General features: G+C 38.7%; 1 protein-coding gene across 1 annotated transcript in view; it reads left to right on the forward strand.

Annotated features, from left to right (window-relative positions):
- Positions 1-6,353, forward strand: part of LOC126425325 (tubulin-specific chaperone cofactor E-like protein) — an 84,088-nt gene extending 77,735 nt beyond the window's left edge. Inside the window, exon 8 of the mRNA XM_050088306.1 lies at positions 299-6,353. Coding sequence (XP_049944263.1) covers positions 299-353 — 55 coding nt within the window. The 3' untranslated portion in view covers positions 354-6,353. The remainder of the gene's footprint in view (positions 1-298) is intronic.
- Positions 6,354-23,156: the final 16,803 nt, after the last annotated feature.

The following is a 23,156-nucleotide window of genomic DNA, read 5'->3' on the forward strand; positions in this document are numbered from 1 at the left end:
AGAAAACTGATGTTTTGTAACGTGCACTGCTCCTGGATTCCTGTAATGGGAATTATTTAAATATTCGTTATATCATTATGTTCAACCATTGCTGGCATTTATAATGTCAGTTTCAGATCTCACTACAAAATGGCTTCAATATAAAATCTAATATTGTTCACAGAGTAAAATAAAGATTTTTTTTTAGCCACTGGAGTTATTATTCATCAATTCAGTACACAATTGCAGAAAAGCAGCACTCTCAAAACAATAGAGAAACTAGAAATATGACAGTGTGTAATTCTTTGCTTTTTTTCAGGTCAGGGGATGAGATACTCATTGATGCCAAACTGCAGATGCAGCTCAGCAAATAGGGCTATGAAGCAGCTCACACCTCTTCCGGTGATCTTCCAGTCTCCCAGGAGGTCACGCTCCGGGGCTCACACGGTCCGTGTTCAGAGCTCCCGTGCTGTCCCTCGGGCATCGGCTTGTTCGCGTTTGATTGTTTATATTCTGTGAGCATATAATGAATGGCTGTGGGTACTGAAAGGTTACAATACTAGGTTACTTAACAGGGTGCAGGTCACCGATGTAAACCACAGTGGAGACCCAGCCTGTGGGCACATACATAAAACATGTAGCATTGCTTTGGTGTCACTCTGTCCTCTGTGGGCTGTGCAGCACTTCTGCTTCAGTATGCTGTCAGCATTTTGTTACCCCCTGAAAAATATGATCTCAGACAGGAATCCAGTCATACAGTATGTGAAAAGGTGAGAATTAATGGACTATATTAGTTCTTTGGCATCGCCAGAGGCAACAATAGAGACTTTTCCTGTGTTCACATGTACAAGATAAGTCTAAACAAAGTAATGGATATATGAGCAAAGATGGAAATCACTTGTACAACTTGAGCTTTGTTCTTAGTTCCCTGAGTGGATGGCAAAAAGTGTAGTTACATTGATCATCATCTCCTGTATCAGGATTGGTTTAGTTTGGCCCACTCAGGACATTTTACATAAAGTAACAAAGCTTTGGTAGATGTTTTGGAAAAAATACAGTGTCTCCAACAGTAGATGCATAGTTTGCCACAATCATACTGTGGGTGTTTCCATTTACAGACGATGTTCTTGTAGAAATGACCAACTACTTGGAAGATGACAGAATAGGAATTTGAAGCTAAAAAGTTCATATAGACATATGTTCTATTCGGAATGGTTACACAGATATTTTTATTTATTTATACCTGTAGGTGCAACGGAAGACTTGAAATTAAAAAGACTCTAAGGGCTGAAATCGTGAATTTGAGGAAAATGAATTTTATGTATGCTCACTAATGTTCATTTAATTGCAGTATTAATGTGCTTTATATGAAAGTTAAGCATAGTATGATTCTAGTTTCTAAAAGAAATTACAAACATTATAATGTAATTGTATAAAAAACTGACTGAATGTGGAAATGCTATGGAGAGCTCTGAGTGCACTAGTTCAATACTCAGCAGAAAGCTAGTAAAAAGGACAAACAACTGAAACAAAAATGTTCTTTGTTCATACACTAAATGCTAATTCTGGAATACTTTTGTAAAACTGTCTGTGGTTATTATTTATCAGGTACTATGTCATTTCAGCCAAATTTTTCATTTTTCTTCAGAGACATGGCTTGTAACATCCAAAGCAAATAGTTGAATTTCCTTCTTGTGCACTCGTTTACATTTGGTTTCAACTACATGAGGCTTATGTTTGTCCAGCCATAACCACTGTACTTTGGAAATGTTTAGTTTTGCTGTGTTTATATTACAGTCTGCTGCTTTCTTGAACTTTATTAAGTCAGATGCATTCGTGTTACTGACCATAAATGGCTTTATTTGTCTTTATTACTGTGTTGTGTACTTTACATCTTCTGGAACAATACATTTAGTACCTATTTTTCTTTTCCGCTAAGAAGTGACATGATACTTATGGTTTATTTCTTCACAAACACTGATTATAACTAGATATATCCAGAGAAAGAGAACATGCAGCAATTTCATTAGCACCACGCCCTGTCAAACCCTTGTGCCACAGAGTCATGTATACACCATCGTTATCAGTAATTTGCACACCAAAGTTGTGCATGACATAAAACATTTGACTATGTGTCAAAGATGGAACGAACAGCTCTTGTTGCAAATCAATGGATGTTGTACAAATTACACTACTAGGTTTCTCAGGTTTGTTCTGTTTCATCGTAGTCATAGCATTTTTGGCCGTGTGTTGATGTAACTCCAGATAAGCTGTCAGTTCTTTTCCTCATGAGGGTTAATGAGAATCTGTGTATGTAACTGGTGACACTTGCCACACGTGTCTGAACAACGATGATGAAAAAGGAGCTTAGGGAAATGTTTCCTAAAAGTATCTTAACAAAAATGTTATGTGATGTGTGAATCATGGTTGATGTTCTTGAAGGCACTCAACATTTGATGTACAGTGAGATCAGGACATAGATATTCCTTTTCAGTTTTGCATCTGCTGTAATGGCTTTGCTCTCGTGGAAAAGATTGTATATTCTGTAACAGTTGATATTCTGTTTCGACACAGAATTTTCTGTTGTGTCTTATTGCCTGTTGGAAGTGGTAAGGCTTTTATTCTTCTTTTCAGTTAGTACCCAGATTTTCTTTTTAGTTAATGAAAATGTTTCAGCTAACGTTCCTCTGCCTACTTGGACTAAGTGACGTTGCGAATGTGGAACAGTTTAATGAACAGTTGCTGTTTCCCACTCTGTGAAGGGTCGTCGTAGGTACCATCATGTCTTCTCTTAACATGATACTTGCATCAACCCCTTCAAGTAACTCCCCTGCCTTTCAGTATCTTCCACGGCATAAAAATCTTCAAACAGACTAACTTAGTGTTCACAGCTGAGGTTCTCGCATTTATTCATGCATGCTCAAAGAGGAGAGCCCTGTGAACTACACCTCACAACCCCTGTTGTTGTTGTTGTTGTTGTTGTTGTTGTTGTTGTTTTCTCTCCCCCTCAATCAACATAATTTAGTTAGACCTTACTGTTGCAAGAACAAGAATAAAAATTTTGTCCAGGTACAGTGCAGACTTAACCTCCTCCGCCAGATGAGCTTTTAAAGGAATACATTTATTATTCCCTGCATTTTTCAGCTTTTTCCTCATTGCAGCCACAGTACCTTGTCTTGTAATTCATCATATCTTTCCACTTAAAACATTACAAACCTCTTCTATTTTATCTAACAGGGAGGAGTAAGCGCATGGAACATAGTGCCATTCGCATTTTAACAACAGTGGCTGTTAAACCTCATGCCATCTGTTGATTGCTTTTGGTACATTTTCATCATGGCATATAGATCCCATTTTACACAAAGCGTCAAAATTCTTTATTATGGCACTTGGAACCCTTTTTTATTTCAAGTCTTCAATTGGGATGTTATCCCAGTGGCAACTTCAACATTTAACTTATAGAGAGGCACAAACAGTATTTCGCTTACCACATGGCACAAATGAGAGAGACATTTATTTGGATTCTTTGTGTTGCCATGTGTGCACTTCTTTGCATTGGCAGTAATTTTGAATAATTCTATAATAATAAGTGAAAGTCACGAGCAACCCATTGTTATCACTATTGATTTTAATTTTTTAAAACAAAATATGTACATAAATTTTAATCTACAGACTTTTCTAGCACTTTTCAACACGGTCTCCATTTTTTCGTATACAATTTTTGCACTGTCCAGAAAATTCCCTTGTGGTAAAGTTGTTTTGCATGCCAGTAGACAGTGATTAATTTTAGCAGTCCTTCCACTGCTGTTCTTCAAGATGGTACCTGCCTCCTTAACTGAGTTTGTTAATGAGTGCCTGAGTGGTACTTGACTCTGAGGTTAGCCAGTTTGAGTCCTGGCAGTGGGTGATATATTCATTGTCAGGATTTAGCTGGCAAAGGGAGTAAAGGTGGTGGTGTACAGTTCCTGCTCGCCGGTCTTTGCACCGAGGTCACAGATTAAATTCCAAACCTCTCCACACTGTCTCTCATCAAGTGAGGGCACATGACACTGTCGATGGTGATCTGTTCGTCAGGTGGCTATGTTATGCTTGGTTGCCCCCACGGTGCTGTTGAAGGGCAGTAGTCTGTGTGTCGGCATTGGGCTTCACACTATATGCTCATCTACAGTTACACATGCGACAATACCACACATTCTCAAAGGAGGAGGCCATTGTCCACAACAAGACCTCTATCCAAGACAGCATCCGAACCTACCCCTTCAGGTCTCCTGGATGAGCATACCAACAACTTTACTTTTAAAATGGTAATCAGAGAGTGTGACTGTGCCCTTCCTGTGAGGTATACTGAATAAGACGCCTATCCCCACCTTCTTCTTAAACACACTTACTTTGAAATTACATATCACACCACTGACTTGAGGGTTAGAGCTCTGCAACACCTATCTGTTATTGTTTGCCACTGTCTCCATTACACACGCGATATAAGGGAAGTAGGTGCTTTTGTTACTAAATGATTTTTACTGATGGGCCAATCAAAATAGATTTAAAAATCAACACTATTTACTTAGAAGAACAGTGGCTTCCTAAAACGGTACATAAGAAGAAAGCACTTCATCAGCTACCTTGTGCCTGGCACCAAAGAAGACAGACCCAAACCAATGCAAATAATCCCTGGCATGTGTCCAGTTGGCATAAATTTTTATATCTTGGGAGCCCTGGACAAATTGAGGTACTGCTAACTACAATCTAGATTCTCCCACATGGGTCTTATATATTAATTCACATCTCGTAAAACCTCACCAAATATTGAGCACTTTCAGCAGAAAATTATTTATTGCAATCCAGCAGCTATCACCGATTTCAGTACTATCATCAGAAAGAGGCAGACAGTAAGTGGTAGCTCGTCAAAGACCTGTGTGTTAAGACAAGTTATGAAGCAGTGTGGACTGAGGGCTGGTATTACATCAGTTGCTGAAATTCTTCACTGACAGTGCTGTCTGTGTAGTATGTTGTGATAGAACTCCAGAATAGTATAGCAGCATCCCTAGGGCTCATGAAACTAGCTCCAAAGTAACTAGCAGCTTTGTATTTTTTCTGCTGAGCACTCCTATACAGAGACTTCTGTCGAGTGCCCCATCACAGTGCCTTCTTCCCTAAAGACCAGAAGCGGTGAGCAATTACTATTTATACTAAATCTTTGTCTCTAAGTACTTGTGGAGCGTAATAAATTTCATTCATGCACTTTGCCATGCCTCCTTCTTTGCAACTCTTCTACTTCTAAAATGTAAAAATGCTGCATACTAATTTTGCATTCCCCAAGTGTCCACCGAAAGAAGTATCCTCGCAGGAGAACTGTGCCATGAACTTAAGGATTCAGCAGAAGTATTAATGTGCAAGTATTCTGTAAGACATAAGGTGTGGAACCCAACCTGTAATGTCAGCCAGAAACCTCACCACATTCACCTCCAGTGAGAAGTGCCATAATGTCAGCTGTGTTGGCTCTCAATGCCCCTGTTCATATTAGGGTGGTTGTTATCATAGTGGAGGATTGTCTACCCCTCAGGGCATATATTGTGAAATGCACGGCAGAACTTCAAAGAAAATTGATCAGATACGGCCCTCCGCATCCCAGAAAACTGTGGCCCATAGGTTTCTCAGTGGCAAATCCAAATTCAAAACTCTGACATTTAGTTTCAGGCTCATGAATAGGGAAGCAGCTTTCATTGCCTGTCATCGTAGCTGTCAAGAAATCATCCCTTTCATTTCAAAGTATCTGAAGAAGGCATTGGATGTGATTGTTATTTGAATTTTGTGCTCTTTAAACATAAATTACTAATTTTTTATTACTCGAGTTTTGAATCGCTTTCTGCATTACACTGTCATACTGCAAGTTGATTCGCAGTAACACACCTGTCTTCTCCAGTGAACTCACTCTTTCCTCACTGCGTACTGTGGAGGCGGCGCAAAGGATACTCGAGTTTACACCTTCTGGTATTGTCAGCACCTCTGCATACATCTCCTTACGCAAATGGAAGTCTGTGATGAGTTTCATCAACATGTTTTCCTTCGAGGAACACGTTTCAAGGAATTCGGTGATAGCATACTGTTAAAACAAATCATCAATGTTGTTCATTCTGAAATTACAGCCTGTGATCTCGCAATATAAGTTATGATGCCAGAATGTGCCAACACATAGCATAAAGTCCGTAGATTATGATAGTGAATTCTCTTTTATTGGAATTGCAGTTGTAACAAAGGGTTCCTCATGACTTTCAGTATGACCCCCAATGTGTTGTACTTCACAAGGAGTTCATAACAGTAAATGTGTGTATATCCTTTCACCCTCCTCCTCCCACCCACCCCGCCCCCCTACCCCCCACCCCAAAATAAATAAAAAATAAAAAAATCCTTCTAGAACATTCACTGTTTCTCCTGGGAAACATTGTATCATCTATTGAAGATAATTTTGATACCCAGCGCTAAGCTTTAACAATGTGCATTGCACTGATCGATTAAGCTGTGGTTTCATAACAATTCATATACAGTGTGCCCCATATGAGTGAGTTGCAGACAATGTGAGAACACATTTAAAGACCCTCTTCCTTTTATCTGCTGTTGTGTACCATACACACTTGAAGATAATCATTATTGTCGTATTTTTTGAACCTCGTTCGTCAATAGTAGTGATTGATCTGTTAGGATGAACAATTTTCCCACACTTTGCTTTGTAAAACCAAGAACATCTACATTAGAGCTTCTAGCAGGGAAATTCGCCAGTTATCAGTATCAAATAAATACAATATTTGAGAAATTGTTCATCAAAGCATTGTTACATCAGTGCATAATGTGGAGAAACACCAGAGAGAGAGAGAGAATGGAAAAAATAATTTTGTCTTATCTAATGCAACATGTCAGCACACATTGGCTTCAATTGCAGAAATGAACCAATGAGGATTGTTTGGTGACTAATACCTATCATCTGATGGGAAAACGGTTGACTATTTGAAAAATGGCCCTTGTGCTCAGTGCAACAGTACATTGTATCTGGTCAAATGACGCAAAGGTTGAATCAATTGCACAGTGTCATTGTTGGACAGGTCCCATATAGTTCTTTTCCAACCATTTGAAATTGTAATGAAATGGCAGCTGATTACTGCACTGCTGCCTGATGTTTGAAGGTAAAGCATTCAAGGCATGTCTGTATATTAAAAAATGTTTGTGCTCAGTCAAACTGAGCTCTTGGAATGCTCAGAGACCAAGGAAAAATTGCTATTGCATTACTTTCATTGCTGTGCTTTGGCAAGCATTGTTCAGAAAGAAACACAAAATTTTAGTGTTGAGGTTCCATCCTGGAGCAGTGGAAAAGTGTTTAGCACAATTTTCAGTACTTGCAGTATTCACACTTTTATATGTAATAAGTTGGACAGTATCCTTTAGTGTTTAACTAATTTAATCGCCTTTTGTTAAGTCCAGACTTCAAGTTTTGACAGATTGTGATAAAATAAATAATTTGTATAGCTTTATAAAGAGAATTATTAATGTGATAAAAATACAAAAATAGTGCACATATTAGACACCTCTCTTTAGAAGAGAGAACTCTTAAATCTCTTTGCAATTGTAATTTGAATTAGTAACGAATGGGGAGAGAGAGAGACAGGTGTTTAAAATATTAAATTTGTGTGACTTGTGGATTATGCTTTTCCAAGACAGGAAAGTATGATTGTGCTAGTCAAAGAGTCTTTCGATCAGTGTGGTGGTTTAGATGCCAATGTAGACGTGAAGAAACTGTGCCAGTTTTATTGTTGTAAATAAAAGTTGGTATAAATTGTATATTTCTTCCAAAATAGCAGATAACATATAAGAAAGTAAATGTTGGAATGAAATTAACATATTCAAATTTTAAAGAGTAATAAATGAGTATGTTAATATTTTTCAAATCTGATGCTAAATCATCAGCTTTTATTTAATATGTTCAATTTTATGAACACCTTATATAGAGTTAGCACACAACTCACATTCTTGTAGTATACAGTAAAGCTAAGTTCAATAGTGAATTATGTGATGGTGATGGGTAGATACCTAGTGCTGCTCTCACTGTATGTTGTCATGTGATAATCAGCTTTTTTCCATACTCTTGTTACATTAATTGTAGACTAACAAATATTCTAGTCTGTCTGTGAAGTCTTTGTTATTGTTGTTAGTTACCATAAAAATAAAATAAAAAATTACAAATAAAGTCATATATCTTACTTATTACCCAATATAAGTGTGGAGATCCCACTTATCACCAAATATTCACAAACAAATGACCAATGCAGTTTCAAGACTGGTGTGGTGGTAGGTTCTATGGGACCAAACTGCTGAGGTCATCAGTCCCTAGCCTTACACACTACTTAATCTAATTTACGCTAAGGACAACACACACACGCCCACGCCCGGACTCGAACCTCTGACGGGGGGAACCGCGCAAACTGTGGCAAGATGCCTTAGACCGCACGGCCGAGACCGGTGTATCAAATTTGTTTTCTTCAAATGGAATTACAGCCTCTCCATTGTGCCAATATAGTATTTGTGGCAAGTCTTGCTGCTCTTTAAGCATTCTATGTAATTTAGTACCACACCATCAAATTCTTCATCAGTAACTGTCATTGTGTACATAACTAACAGTTACAGATTGACATTGTAAATATGCTGAAGCTTCAAAGAAACTGGTATAGGCATGCATATTCAAATACAGAGATATAGAAACAGGCAGAACACAGCGCTGCAGTCGGCAACACTTATACAGGGTGAGTCATGAAGATATGCAAATATTTTAATATGTTATTCTACAAGTAAAACTAAAGAAAAAACTTCATATAAACAAGGTTCCACAAATGTTTAGTTATGGAGTTAAGATTATTGCCTGAAGTTTTACTGACTTCACTAATATGAGGCCATCGCATAACTGTACAAGGTTAAAGTTAAACATGATTTCCATTTATTTTGTTGTTATTGGTCTGGTGAATCTATTAAAATGCATCCCAGACATGTATCTACAGTAGTTTTCCAGAACATCCCGAGAAGCAAAGACATAATTTTGTAAAAATTTTTAATTTATTAACTACTTTGCGCAATTGGTTTTTTAAATGCCAGGCAACTGCACAAAGTTTTCAACAGAAGTTGTAGAGAATTTAATTTTGGAAAAAGGATGGAAATAATGTTAACTGAAACTGTATGAATGTGTCAGATAATCTGCTTTTATTAGTACCATAGCACATGTGAATTCATCTTAAACTGGAAGAAACAAAGCTCAGTGTTAAGGAAGTTTTACAGTGTACATACAATTTCACAATACATTCACAATAAATGATACCCGGGCTACATTGTGCAGCATCCATAATATCCTTATCATCGTCTTCACATATCGAGAGCTCGTACTGATTATGAATGCTAGGTAGAGAACGTGTCTTCCGTAACATTCGAAGTACTCAGCTGATGGTTCGTGCATTTGGAATCCTCCAAGTTGGATAATGTATGCGATATTCGTTAACTGCACCTGTAGCATTACCATCACATCTGCCATAAATAAACACCATATTGGCATATTCCTCTGCTGTAAATTTGAAAGGCATCCCTATTTCATAAATAATCTACAAATTACGACAGTTACTATGTGGTTTCACTTAAATACACTATTGTTATTATGTTCTTTCATTGAACAATACAGGAAACTAAATCGTTTCCAGGTTAGGAAACAACTGAAACTACTCACTAATGGTTGCCAACAATGACATAAACGTTTCTACATTCTTAAAGGAAAGTAAACAAATTTACTTTTAGAATAATCTTTGCTTCTCTGGACGTTTTGGAAAGCTACTGCAGATACACGTCTGCTCCATGTTTTATTAGATTCAGCTGACCAATAACAACAAAATAAATGGAAATCATGCTTTACTTTAACATCATACAGTTTTGCGATGGCTCCATATTAGCGAAGTTGGTCAGTTTCAGGCAAAATCTTTTATTAGCCGTAACTCTGTAACTAAACATTTGCAAACCTATGTTTATATGACCTTTTTTATTCAGTTTTACTTGTAGAATAATATATTAAAATATTTGTATATCTTCATGGATCACCCTGTATAAGACAACAAGTGTCTGGTGCAGTTGTTAGATCGGTTACTACTGCTACAATGGCAGGTTATCAAGATTTAAGTGAGTTCGAATGTGGTGTTATAGTCAGCGCATGAGCAATGGGACACAGCGTCTCCATGGTAGCGACGAAGTGGGGATTCACGAGTGTACCGTGAATATCAGAAATGTGGTAAAACATAAAATCCGTGACATCGCTGCGGCCAGAAAAAGATCCTGCAAGAAAAAGACCAACAACGACTGAAGAGAATCGTTCAGTTTGACAGAAGTACAACCCTCCTGCAAACTGCTGCAGATTTCAGTGCTGGACCACCAGTAAGTGTCAGGGTGTGAACCATTTAATGAAACACCATTGATATGGGCTTTCGGAGTTGTAGGCCCACTCGTGTACTCTTGATGACTGCACACCACAAAGCTTTACACCTTGCCTGGACCTGTCAACATCGACATTGGACTGGAAACATGTTGCCTGGTTGGACGAGTCTCGTTTCAAATTGTAATGAGTGGATGGACGTGGACTTGTACGGGTATGGAGACAACCTCATGAATCCATGGACCCTGCATGTCAGCAGGGGACTGTTCAAGTTGGTGGAGGCTCTGTAATGGTGTGGAGCATGTGCAGTTTAAATTATATGGGACTCCTGATACACATAGATATGACTCAGACAGGTGACACATACATAAGCATCCTGTCTGATCACCTGCATCCATTCATGTCCATTGTGCATTTCGACAGATTTGGGCAATTCCAGCAGGACAATGCGACGCCCCGCACATTCGGAATGGCTACATAATGGCTCCAGCAACACTCTTCTGAGTTTAAAAACTTTCACTGGCCACCAAATTCCCCAGGCTTGAATGTTATTGAGCATATCTGGGATGCCTTGCAACATGCTGTTCAGAAGAGATCTCCACCCCCTCATACTCTTATGGATTTATGGACAGCCCTGAACGATTAATGGTGTCAGTTCCCTCCAGCACTACTGTAGACATTAGTCGAGTCCACGTCATGTCGTGTTGCGGCACTTCTGTGTGCTTGTGGGGGCCCTACATGATATTAGGCAGGTGTACTAGTTTCTTTGGCTCTTCAGTGTATATGAGCAGCATAAATACACCTTCTTTACATGACTTTGGGCTTAGTGTACTTCATTCAATTCCTCACAAGGGCAATTTCACAATGGATACCTCCTATCTCAACAAAACATTTTATTGTTGAGATAAGCCCTAGTTCCATGTGGCATGTTACTCAAGCCCAGAACAACATTTTAAAAAATGTAAATTTAAATACATTTTTACTCAGTTTCTTCCTGTTCCTATGAAACAGAAATATTGCGGAATTGCATTTATGGAGTAAGTCTCTGAAGAGTTACCAGACAAATTATCTCTGGTGTTCTGGCAGATATCAGCAGTTTCATTTTTTGGTATCTCAATGGAGTCAGTGCAAATGATTTGTACCCATCGCATGCTTCATGGGATGCTTTGTGTCAATGGGAACTGTTGGTGTTTACAAGATTTTTTTAAAAAAGTGGAATTCTGCCCATTCAACAGAGTGGTCCCCTTTTAGTCTAGTGCAGTATTTCAGTTAACAGTATGCTTCAACAGGACAGTATTCATCTTCAGAACTGCCAACACAAACATATAAAAGTAAAAATACGTAGCACTAAAGTAGCTATCAGAAGTTTGGTTCCCTCCATGTTAAAGGGAAAAGGGAAGGGCAATGTGATGATTTGTATCACTCCAGAGGGGTCATCAATATCCCTCTATCCCTTCTTAGTGATGAATGATACAACTGAGAATTATGAAATTAGATGTCATAGGTAAAAAGAACAGATATTGTGCGGGATTGTTATTTTTATTTGCACACAGTAAGCCCTGTCAAAGGATGATGTGTCTTCAAGATGGGATGGCGATGGCAGTGACTTCATGAAAGGAAATACCTGCTGGGACACAGAAATAAACACGTCACGGATCGCCGGCTAGCCGAGTTCCAATGTGTATGGAGAAACAATAGGAGTTTGTTATGGAAAAGACATTTAAATAATCTTTGTCTCTCTTCCTGATTCAGAATTCAGACATTATATATTTAACCAAGAAGGTGTAGCTGTAAACAAGGTACTGTATTTTTTGTGAAGAGAATAAACAAGTTATTAATGCTAAAAAGGAAGTTATTTGGTAAATATTATAAATGTGGTGTAACAATTCTTAACAGGCAGACCTGCAGTCTGATAAAAACCAAAAGGCACAATCGCTAAGAATAGAAGGTGAAGGAAAGCCAATTTATTTTAAATGTTACTCCTCAGCTGATCACTCAGGGGCCATTATGATGAAGACCCAGCCCTCGTGTTTACTACATATTGCCTCCTCTCATGGGGTCTAAGTGGCCTGCCTTTTCCTTTTAAACTTCCCCCGGAAAGAACTAACAGTTCTAAAATCTGTGATAAAATCAAACAATGGAAACTCCAGGTAGGAATATCAACAATATATGAAAAATATAGATTGCTACTTACCGTAAAGATGACACATTAAGCTACAGACTGGCACAATTAAAAGACACTTACACAAAGCTTTCATTCACAGCCTCTGTCAGAAAAAGAGAAACACCTACCATTCATTAATGCATGCAAGCACACTGTGAGGTTGAATTGAATTGAACTGAATTTTCTTTGATCCTGTAAGATTACATTGTGTACAGTACATGTACATGTAATATAGGACATGTCAAAGTAGTGACATTCATTATCACTTATTTTTCTACCCCTTTAGCTTACATTTTTGCATAATTGATAATGAATAACAATATATACAAATTAATGGCATAAGTATTCTGCAACACTGTAAAACTCTTTTTCAATGAGATAGTCTTTAAGTTCCTTTGGAAAGTCATTGTCAAGTACACTATCTTGCAGGTTTTTAGGCAGACTTCTTGGTAGTCTGATACCAGAGTACTGGGGGCCTTTTTCTAGCATTGACAGTATGCTCCATACTTCCTTCTTGTATTGTAGGTGTGTACACTAGCATTTGTAATCCAGTCCTCACTACCTTTTGTGATGTACATTATTGTTTTGTATATATACAATGATGAAAAAGTTAATATACCTTACTTCTTGAAACAGTTTCTGCACGTTTCAGAGGTCTGTCTTCTTAAAATGGTCCTGATTGCTTTTTTGTAATGTGGGCACTCTTTTTGTCTCTTATTTGTTTGAGTTTCCCCACACAGTCACTCCTTACTGTAAGTACGGTTCGAAAAGTCCATGATACTCTGTACACAGAAGGTTCTTGTCTGAGTACTGTGATAGCTGCATCATTAAGGATATGACAGAGCTCAGTTTCTTACAGACATTATTAATATGTTTTTTTTTTTTTTTCCAATACAGTTCATTATCCACAAGAATACCTAAGAATCTAGTACATTCTACTTCTTCCAGACTTGTTCCATCAACCTCTAAATCCATGTCTACAGCCTTCTCCTTGTTTTTAAATACTGCATTCATAGTCTTTTTTAGATTTATAACCAGTTCATTTTCCAACAGCCATTGAGCTGTGACATTTTCAGATATGTATGCTCTACTCTCAAGCTGTTCCATATTTTGGTCACTATTTAGTGTTGTCATGTCATCAGCATACAGTATTTTCTTTTCTTCCTCCTCAATACCTATATTATTAACAATCACATAAATAACAATGGACCCATTACTGAAGCCTGTGGCACTACATATTTGATGGGTTTGGTTTCTGATTGGTATGAGTTTCCTAATGATACATACTACCTGTAGTTGCACGAGTATGATTTTATCCACTCATCTGGTCGCCCTTGAATGCCACAGTTGCCTAATTTTTGTATCAGCATTTCATGGTCAATGGTGTCACATGCTTTTGAAAGATCCAGAAACATTGCAGAGACAACCTTTTTTTCATCTAAGGACTGTTCTGTTAGACTGGCAATTGCTGATTCTGTAGATTTACCTTTTCTGAAACCATGTTGTGAGGGTATGAGAATGTTATGTTTGTCCAAATAATTAACTAAGCCTATGAATATAATAGAGGGAAACATTCCATGTGGGGAAAAATATATCTAAAAACAGAGAAGATGTGACTTACCAAACGAAAGCGCTGGCAGGTTGATAGGCCTTTACAAATGTCTGCTTGTGTCTGTGTATGTGCGGATGGATATGTGTGTGTATACCCGTCCTTTTTTCCCCCTAAGGTAAGTCTTTCCGCTCCCGGGATTGGAATGACTCCTTACCCTCTCCCTTAAAACCCACATCCTTTCATCTTTCCCTCTCCTTCCCTCTTTCCTGATGAAGTAGCCGTTGGTTGCGAAAGCTAGAATTTTGTGTGTATGTTTGTGTTTGTTTGTGTGTCTATCAACCTACCAGCGCTTTCGTTTGGTAAGTCACATCTTCTCTGTTTTTAGATATAATTAACTAATCCGGTATACATAAGCATTTACAGGATTTTTGAGAAACCTGATATAAGTGAAAGTGGGCTGTAGTTGTTGGGGTTGTCCTTATCCCCTTTCTTTTACACTGGCACCATCTTCGTTATCTTCAGTTTTTCTGGAAAAATTCCATCTCTGAAAGAACAGTTTGCTATGTTCAGCAATGGTGTTATTATCTGCTCACTTACCAGCTTTATTACATGATTTGATATTTCATCATCACCAGCTGATTTCTTGGACTTCAGTTTCTGTATAGTTTTCCGTAGTTCATCTTCCGTGGCTGGTTAAGAACGTAGTACTGCATGATCTTTTTGGTACCTTAATACTCTGTTTTTGACTATTTCTTTCCGATTTTAAGTTTTCTACTACACTGATATAGTTATTAAGTATGTTTGCTATTTCTGTACCATCTGTGACCACTGTGTTGTCTATTTCAATCACCCGACTTTCTCCTCCCAATCCTTAAAATACTTTGTTGACTCCCGCCTACATGGGCCATACAGAAAGTAAAGAATGTTTCACATAACCAAGATGTTTTAAAAGTAGAATAATGCAGGAACTTAATACACAGATTTTGGCACATACTATGTCTACTTTACCAAATACTCGCCTTTGATATGAAGGCACTTGTCATACCTTGGCACCAGTTAGTGTGGCCACCTGGCTAGTCAACCAAGTCATGACAGCATCCTCAGGTCTTCATTTGTGAAGCGTTTACTAGCCAGGTGCTCTTCAGTTTTGGAAACAGGAAAAAGTCTAACAGTGCCAGGTTTTGACTATAGGGAGTATGCTCAAAGATTTCCCACTGGAATTTCTCACAAAGCAACGTTTGTGTCTGCCGAGCACTATGTGGGTGTGAATTGTTGAGCAGCAGAACAATTCCATGCCAGTGTTTGTCTCTTTGGCAGTTCTGGATAGCCAGACTAAGATGTTTTGAGGATAGCATAGTATGCACCACTATTCATTGTTGTGTTGCAGGGAATGACATCATTGAGTAGGACTCCTTCACTGTCCCAGAATACAGAAGCCATCAGTTTTTCAGTTGATGCAGTTTGTCTGAACTTGCATGGCTTCTGTGGCAGCTGACGACGACACCACTCTATAGACTGTTGCTCCATTGCATTTAGTCCCCAGATGAACGAGACACTTCCTGACATTGTTCACACACGTCTCTAATCATTAATCATCAATCCTCTCTAAAACCTTTTGTTTTGATGTGTCTGTGATGATAGAGGATTGCCCTGATCTCTCTTCATCATGAACATCTGTTCTCTCAGTATTAAACATTATGTACCACTTTCTGACACTGGCTGCATTCATTACAACTTTGCTATAAACATTAACACACATGTAGTGAATGTCATAGGGCCTAACATTTTCTGCAACTAGTAACACCTCGCACCTCACAGTTGGAGGGATTTGCAATTGGACAGCCGTCTCTGCACTGACCACGTGACGAGGTCCAACTCAACTGCATGCAGCAACTGTCTGCATGATCCTGAATTAATGCCAAAAGCCAATGAATAGCCGCCACAAGACAGCTGAAATGACTGTATGCACAAATGTTCTTTACTTTCTGGGTATCCCTCATACAGAGGGAGGAAAGACCATTGCAATAAAATAAGATAAATCAGGGTTCACACAGAAAAATTAAACTGTTCATTTTTTTTCACTTTATATTTGAGATGAAACAAATGAGCAATTGTCTGGAAGTAGTTCTGTGAACAATCTGGTGAACACTGAGGTGTGAACTGCAGTGTGTTGCAGGGTACAAGCAACACCAAATCTGATATCTGTGAGAAACGGAAAAAAACACCCTACAATTTGTGCCACAAATTGTCTTGTTACCAACATGATTGGTTGGTTATGATGACAGGTTTTTGGAACAATGAAGTAAGAAAAACACCTTCAAATGGGATATTTTCCGGTCTCAATTGCACCTTTACAGATTGATGAAGATTTGCCTCTAGATCCGATTCTGATGCAAATAACAGCCAAAATCTAGTGACCTAGGTTCCAAAAATATCACTTATCAGTAGCACAACAATAGCAAATCAAACTACCCTGTGAGGTTGATGAACTTCATATGTGCTCATACCCTAAACAATTACACACAAACTATGTGAGAGACTTACAGAACGGTGGCTACCTAGAATCCCATTACCTTGCGATGATATAAATCGGTCTGCCAACATATGGGCAGTGGCACTACTGCTAGCATTCTTGTTGTACACTGCACAATCAGTGTACATATTTTTGAATCTGAAGTACAAAGTGCATCCAGAACATGTATAGACACCTGAAACCATCTTTTATGTGCATGATCTGTGACCACTTTCGGGAGTAGATTTTTTATCTACCTAATTAAATAATTTGAATATAATAGAGGGAAACATTCCACGTGGGAAAAATATATCTGAAAACAAAGATGATGTAACTTACCAAATGGAAGCATTGGTATGTTGATAGACACACAAACAAACACAAACACACACACAGAATTCAAGCTTTCGCAACCCAAGGTTGCTTCATCAGGGAAAAGGGAAGGAGAGGGAAAGACGAAAGGATGTGGGTTTTAAGGGAGAGGGTGAGGAGTCATTCCAATCCCGGGAGCGGAAAGACTTACCTTAGGGGGAAGAAAGGACAGGTATACACGCACACGCACACGCACACGCACACGCACACGCACACGCACACGCACACGCACACGCACACACACACACACACACACACACACACACACACACACACACACACACACGCACACATGTACAGACACAAGCAGACATATGTCTTTGCCTTTACATATGTCTGCTTGTGTCTGTATATGTGCGGATAGACGTGTGTGTGTGTGTGTGTGTGTGTGTGTGTGTGTGTGGAACCCACATCCTTTCGTCTTTCCCTCTCCTTCCCTTTTTCCTGATGAAGCAACCGTGGGTTGCGAAAGCTTGAATTCTGTGTGTGTGTTTGTGTGTCTGTCAACATACCAACACTTCTGTTTGGTAAGTTACATCATCTTTGTTTTTAGATATAATTAAATAATTTTGTCAATAATTGATTGTTTTCATTGTTATATTCCTTGTCAGTGAATGACATAAAATCATGAAGAGACTCAGCACTGCACTGGAAAGTGCAGTCTGTAATTTGGACTAAAAACTGATTGCTAAAAAAACTACAACAACATGATTGCCTATGTTGATAGGTTGTTGGAACAACAAAGTACGAAGATAGCCTTGAAATGTGCTATTTTCCAGTCCCAACTGACTCACTCCATCTTGATCACTTTTTTGTTGTATAAAATTCTACAATTTTACATGGTTTGACTTAAGCCATCTTCAGAACCTATCAGATAAAAAGGTACAAAAGAGCAGCAGTTACAGAGTGCAAAATATTATATCTAAAAGGAAGACATTGCATATTATACAGACATCGATACACAATATGTCATCAAAAATTCCAGCATACAAGGAAAAAGGTCACATTTGAAAATAAAAAGGATGTTCACGATAGAAACAAAAGTTGCAATGACGTAGTGCGCTCACTCAGAGTGAATAGCTCATAGTTTTACAAAAGCTAAAGTTACTGTAGGCTTTTGTAATACAGAAACACTGGGAGTAAGACTACATCATAAAATCAATGAGAAATGTAACAAATTTATAGCTTCAAGACATTTATGTAATTTACTGTTAATACTGTAACAAATTTTATGTTGACCAAACAGGCTGGAATTTTGCCTCTGGTTTAGAGAGCACACATAAAAACATAAGTGCCCTCAACAATCACCTGAACTCTTACAAACATAAAATGATTTGTAGTTGTGAGATTTTAGAAATTTTATGTAAGGCAGTGAAAAGTCGCACTTTAAACATACTGGAAGAAATGGAAATCTTTGTTCGTGGTAAGAGAGACTACAACACTTCCTTAATGAGTAAAATGACTTCAGACTAAAATGGTATTTTGACACCTTTCAAAACCTATGGCAAGTGCACCGGACCATGTTAGGGTCTGTGCTTACATTTCCTCTAGCAGTTGCACGCTGGCCACAAGCCACGGTTTATCTGGCTGTGACTCCAATGTCAACACCCCAAGTAAACATGATGATCAAGAGCTGGCAATGCTATCATTGTCCTACATTCCATTTTAATTTGATGTTCTTGCTTTACAGGGTGCAGTGGGTATTCGTGCAAATACTCTTGTTGGTGACTCAGGACAGTGTACTGAACAACATTACATCAGTATTTGTCATTTGCTGACTAATAATTATAGCGTTTCCAAGTTGCATGTTTTTAAGTTGGTTAGTACCTCCTTTACTGCTCATTTTCTCCTGGGCAGTAGGTCAGGTATTGCAGTGTGGATATGTGGGCACAAAATGGTTAGTCTACACTTAAAGGTGTAATACACATAGTGATGCAGTTAAAATCGTGCAGAAAATACCAGATAGTAAATTATATTATGTGTTTGGGGAAAACAGCCAACACACTGGTCTGAGTACATATTAAGATACAACACACAAAAATATCTGCACTTATACCCATTACATCCTGTTGATTGTAATAATAAAATCTTCATTATGTTACATCATCCCTATTTCATACAAATTTAGCTTTTACACGTTTTTGAAAAAGAGCCTATGCTTCGTCTTTACAACATTGTGTAATGTGCAAAAGTAGTATCACAATCACACTAATCCATAGTACAATTTATTACATTTACAGCCTTTATTTATTTTCTAGAAAGCAACTGTATGCTCAATACTGAAACTTTTGAATGCTATATTCAAAAGCATGTCTGCATTAACACTACCTAATGTTCACACCTTGTTTCACTTAAAGAAGCCTGTGCCACTTAACAGTAGCACTTGTACAGACGAATTTATGACTAAATGCTGTGTAACAATATTCTATTAATATGGTATGTCTTGCTTGTGTTATATATAGAATTAATCACTGCACTGCAAATATTGTGGAAATGGAAAGTGCTTTTGATGTACGGTTTTCACAGAATGGAGTGGTAATCAGGCACTCGTATTGTTAGCCAATCAACCTATTGTAACAATAGGTTACTTAGAACGTGTATTTTTTGTGCAAACATACTGGGTGACTAAAAAGTCTTTCCCTGATTACATAAATTGATAACTCAGGCTAGAAGTAACATACAAATATGAAACAGGTGTCTAATTGTTTACAAACTATCAAAGTTTTTTTCACACATCAGTAAACTTCCACATGAGCACCCTCGGTAGCACGTAGCACATCTAGGTGTTATTCAATTTCCATCCACACATTAGCCAACATCACTGGAGGGATCGATTCAACGAGTGTGGTTATACGTTGCCGCAGGGTTTCAAGATCTGGTACACATGTTTGGTAGACCTCGTCCTTGACATAACCCCATAAAAAGAAGTCTGATGGGGTTAAGTCAGGAGAGCATGAAGGCCAAACCATTGGCCCATCACGACGAATCCATCGCCCAGGAAAGGTCATATCGAGATAGGCACGGACGTCCAAACCCCAATGAGGCGGTGCACCATCTTGCTGAAACAAGACATCGGGGTGATACTGAAGCAGCTGAGGAACAGCATACAGTTGCAACATGTCCAGATACACTGCAGATGTGACGGTAGCCTCAGCGAAGAAGAATGGCCTGATAATTCGATCGTGCAATAGCACACACCAGACATTCACCTTTGGACTGCCTCTGGTGCACTCCATGACCTCGCCAGGGGGTTGTGAACCCCAAATGTGCACATTATGGTGATTCACTCCATTGACAATAAAGTTCGATTCTTCGGAAAAGGTAATTCGTCTGAGGTAACCATCATCATCCTCGATACGTGATAGCATTTCAACCGCAAAGTCATATTGACGTTTACTGTCATTGGGCAACAAGACCTGAACGATTTGCATGAAACAATAAATGTTTGTGTAAAATGTCATGGAGAGAGCTTTTTGGCATCTGTAATTCACGTGAGGCCCTGCACACCGATTTCTTCAGACTTCGCAGAAAAGACCGCATTACAGCTTCCACCCTGTCTGCTGAGGTTCTTGGTCAACCAGACATTGGAAGGTCAGGAACTGATCTTGTGTTCTTGAACTTCTCATACCAGGCTTTAATGCTCTTGACATCAGGTGGATTCCTTCCAAATGTTGTCTGGAAATGTCTCTGCACTGTGGTTGGTGATTGTGTTTCATGGTACCACAGGACACACTGTGCCTTCTCCTGATTGGTTAACATGGCTTCTTGGGCACTGCACCTCATCCACTACTTATGTACTGCAAACCTAAAACAGAAAAAAAACTTTGATAGTTGTAAACAATTTGACACAAGTTTCATATTTGTATCTTACTTCTTGCCTGAGTTATCAATTTATGTAATCAGGGAAGTCTTTTCGGACACCCTGTACAGTTTTAAAAAAATGGAATAATACCCACCGACATTAACAGACGAAAAGTAAGGCAAATTAGAATGTTAGTGGTGTTTTTTGCAGGATTCTACTGTGAGTCATTTACAAGATATTGTATTTTGAAAAGGTGGTAACATGCACTAAAGAACAACACAACTGCTTACACTAATTATGTGGGTTTTGACCAGTAACAAGACAACTGACCATCACAGGTTGTATTCAAAATGACCGCCAGCAGCAGCAATACATGCTTCTATCTGGTACGGAATGATTGCTGCACACATGCTAGATCTCTGAACAGACTACAGTAATACATCACTGCGTATCATCGGGTGTAGTTGGTGTAGACAGTGTCTTTCAACTTTCCCCGCAGAACAAATGTCTACAGGCATCAAATCTGAAATGGGCTGGCCAAGATACAGGTCCTCTGCATCCAGTCCAATGATTTGGAAACAATTCTCGAAGATGGGCTGTAGTATTTCGTGCACTATGGGCTGGAGTGCCATCATGTTGGTACCACATCCATGCATTCATGGAAGACAGTTTATTAGGAGGCTGCAATACTTGTGCATATCTGTGAAAAATGAGGCTAAGAACTGGCGGTTCACTATCCCGTACCACATGTTTACATTCCATGGATGCTGACGTTCCACCTGATGAAGCCAACAGGGACTGTCAACAGACCGATAGAGCATATTTCAGAAGTCTAGCTGGCATTAATTGGCAAATGAGACTTCATCACGGAACAAGATACATCATGCATCTGGAGTATCCTGTCTTAGTGCCCACTCACATAAGTTAACATGATTCTCATAATTGTTTCCATGCAGTGAGAGAGATGCAATAGGGATGGAAACTATGTCAGTGAAGAATGTGTAGAACACTTGTCCGACTCATTCCACATCTTCATATGATTGTGTGAGAGCTAATATGCAGCTCAACTGCAAGAACATTAACCCCCTCTTCTGTCATCACTTGTTTCCTTCTGTTATGTTGTCTAGGTGTTACATTACCAACTTCACAGAACTGGTTGAAAAGGTTGACAAGTAACTGCTGAAATGGTTGACATCTATCGGGATATCTTGCTGCATACACTGTACAAGAATGAACTGCAGTTTTCTACACTCTCCATACACCATGGGCTTGTTGGCTTTTTCTGGACTGGTATATCTCATTGTCCACTCACAACCTACTGCTTGGACTGTCACACACTAACTGACTAGCAAGAAGCAGTGCACCCAACGAATGCACAAAAATGTTGTAAGCAATCATAACAACATTGTACCTAGCAACTAGGCAGGTTGAATGGCAGAAACAAGTGTCAGTGTGGAAATTTTCCAAAATATGGTACCTCATAAATGACTTGCACAAGAATTCTGCAACAGACAGCACTATCATTCCAATTTATCCCACTTTTAGTTTCTTGATGTCAATAGGCATTGTTCCATGTAAGAAAGTGAATGTTTGCTCAAAAAATGTATTTTCTAAGCATTATTACAAATTGTTGATTGGCTAACAATACAAGCCAATTATTCTGTGAAAACCACACATCAGTAGTGCCTTCCATGTCCACAATATTTGCTGTTGTCCAGACTATTCTTTGTCATCCCATGAGTGAAATAATGCATTTTTCTACTAGCAAACAGAAAATGCTAAGAAACCTGAAGCAGGTGAATGGAGATAAGAAATGTGGCTTTGGAATGAGTAAGCTGGAGGTTTCTAACCTTTTTCAGCAGCCTTGAGAATTTTAACTTGTATTAATCACCCAAAAAGGGAAGATTATTACTTTTCCAACACCACACATAGTAAACAGCATTTTACTACAGCGCAATAACCTTCATTCTCCCAATAAAGATCTCTGAATTTTAGCAGACAGGTCTTTATGAGGGGATTCCCCCCCCCCCCCCCCCCCCAAAAAAAAGAATTATATTTTAAAAGCTATACATTTTCAAATTGTTTACAAAACAATCTTACCTCCTTCAAAATACTCTCCATTACAACTAATACATTTGTCTCACCGGTGCCTCCACTGTTCGAAACATTTGTGTAGTCGTCTTTAGAAATGGTTGACAGCTCCTCCCCTGTGGGTTTTTTTTCCCAACATTATCAAATTGATGTCTTTTCATGAACCTTTTCATGTGTGAAAATACGAAGAAGTTGCATGGAGCCAAGTCAGGTGAGTAAGGTGTATGGGGCCAGGGG

This window comes from Schistocerca serialis, chromosome 10 (genome assembly GCF_023864345.2).
Source record: "Schistocerca serialis cubense isolate TAMUIC-IGC-003099 chromosome 10, iqSchSeri2.2, whole genome shotgun sequence".
NCBI lineage: Eukaryota > Metazoa > Arthropoda > Insecta > Orthoptera > Acrididae > Schistocerca > Schistocerca serialis.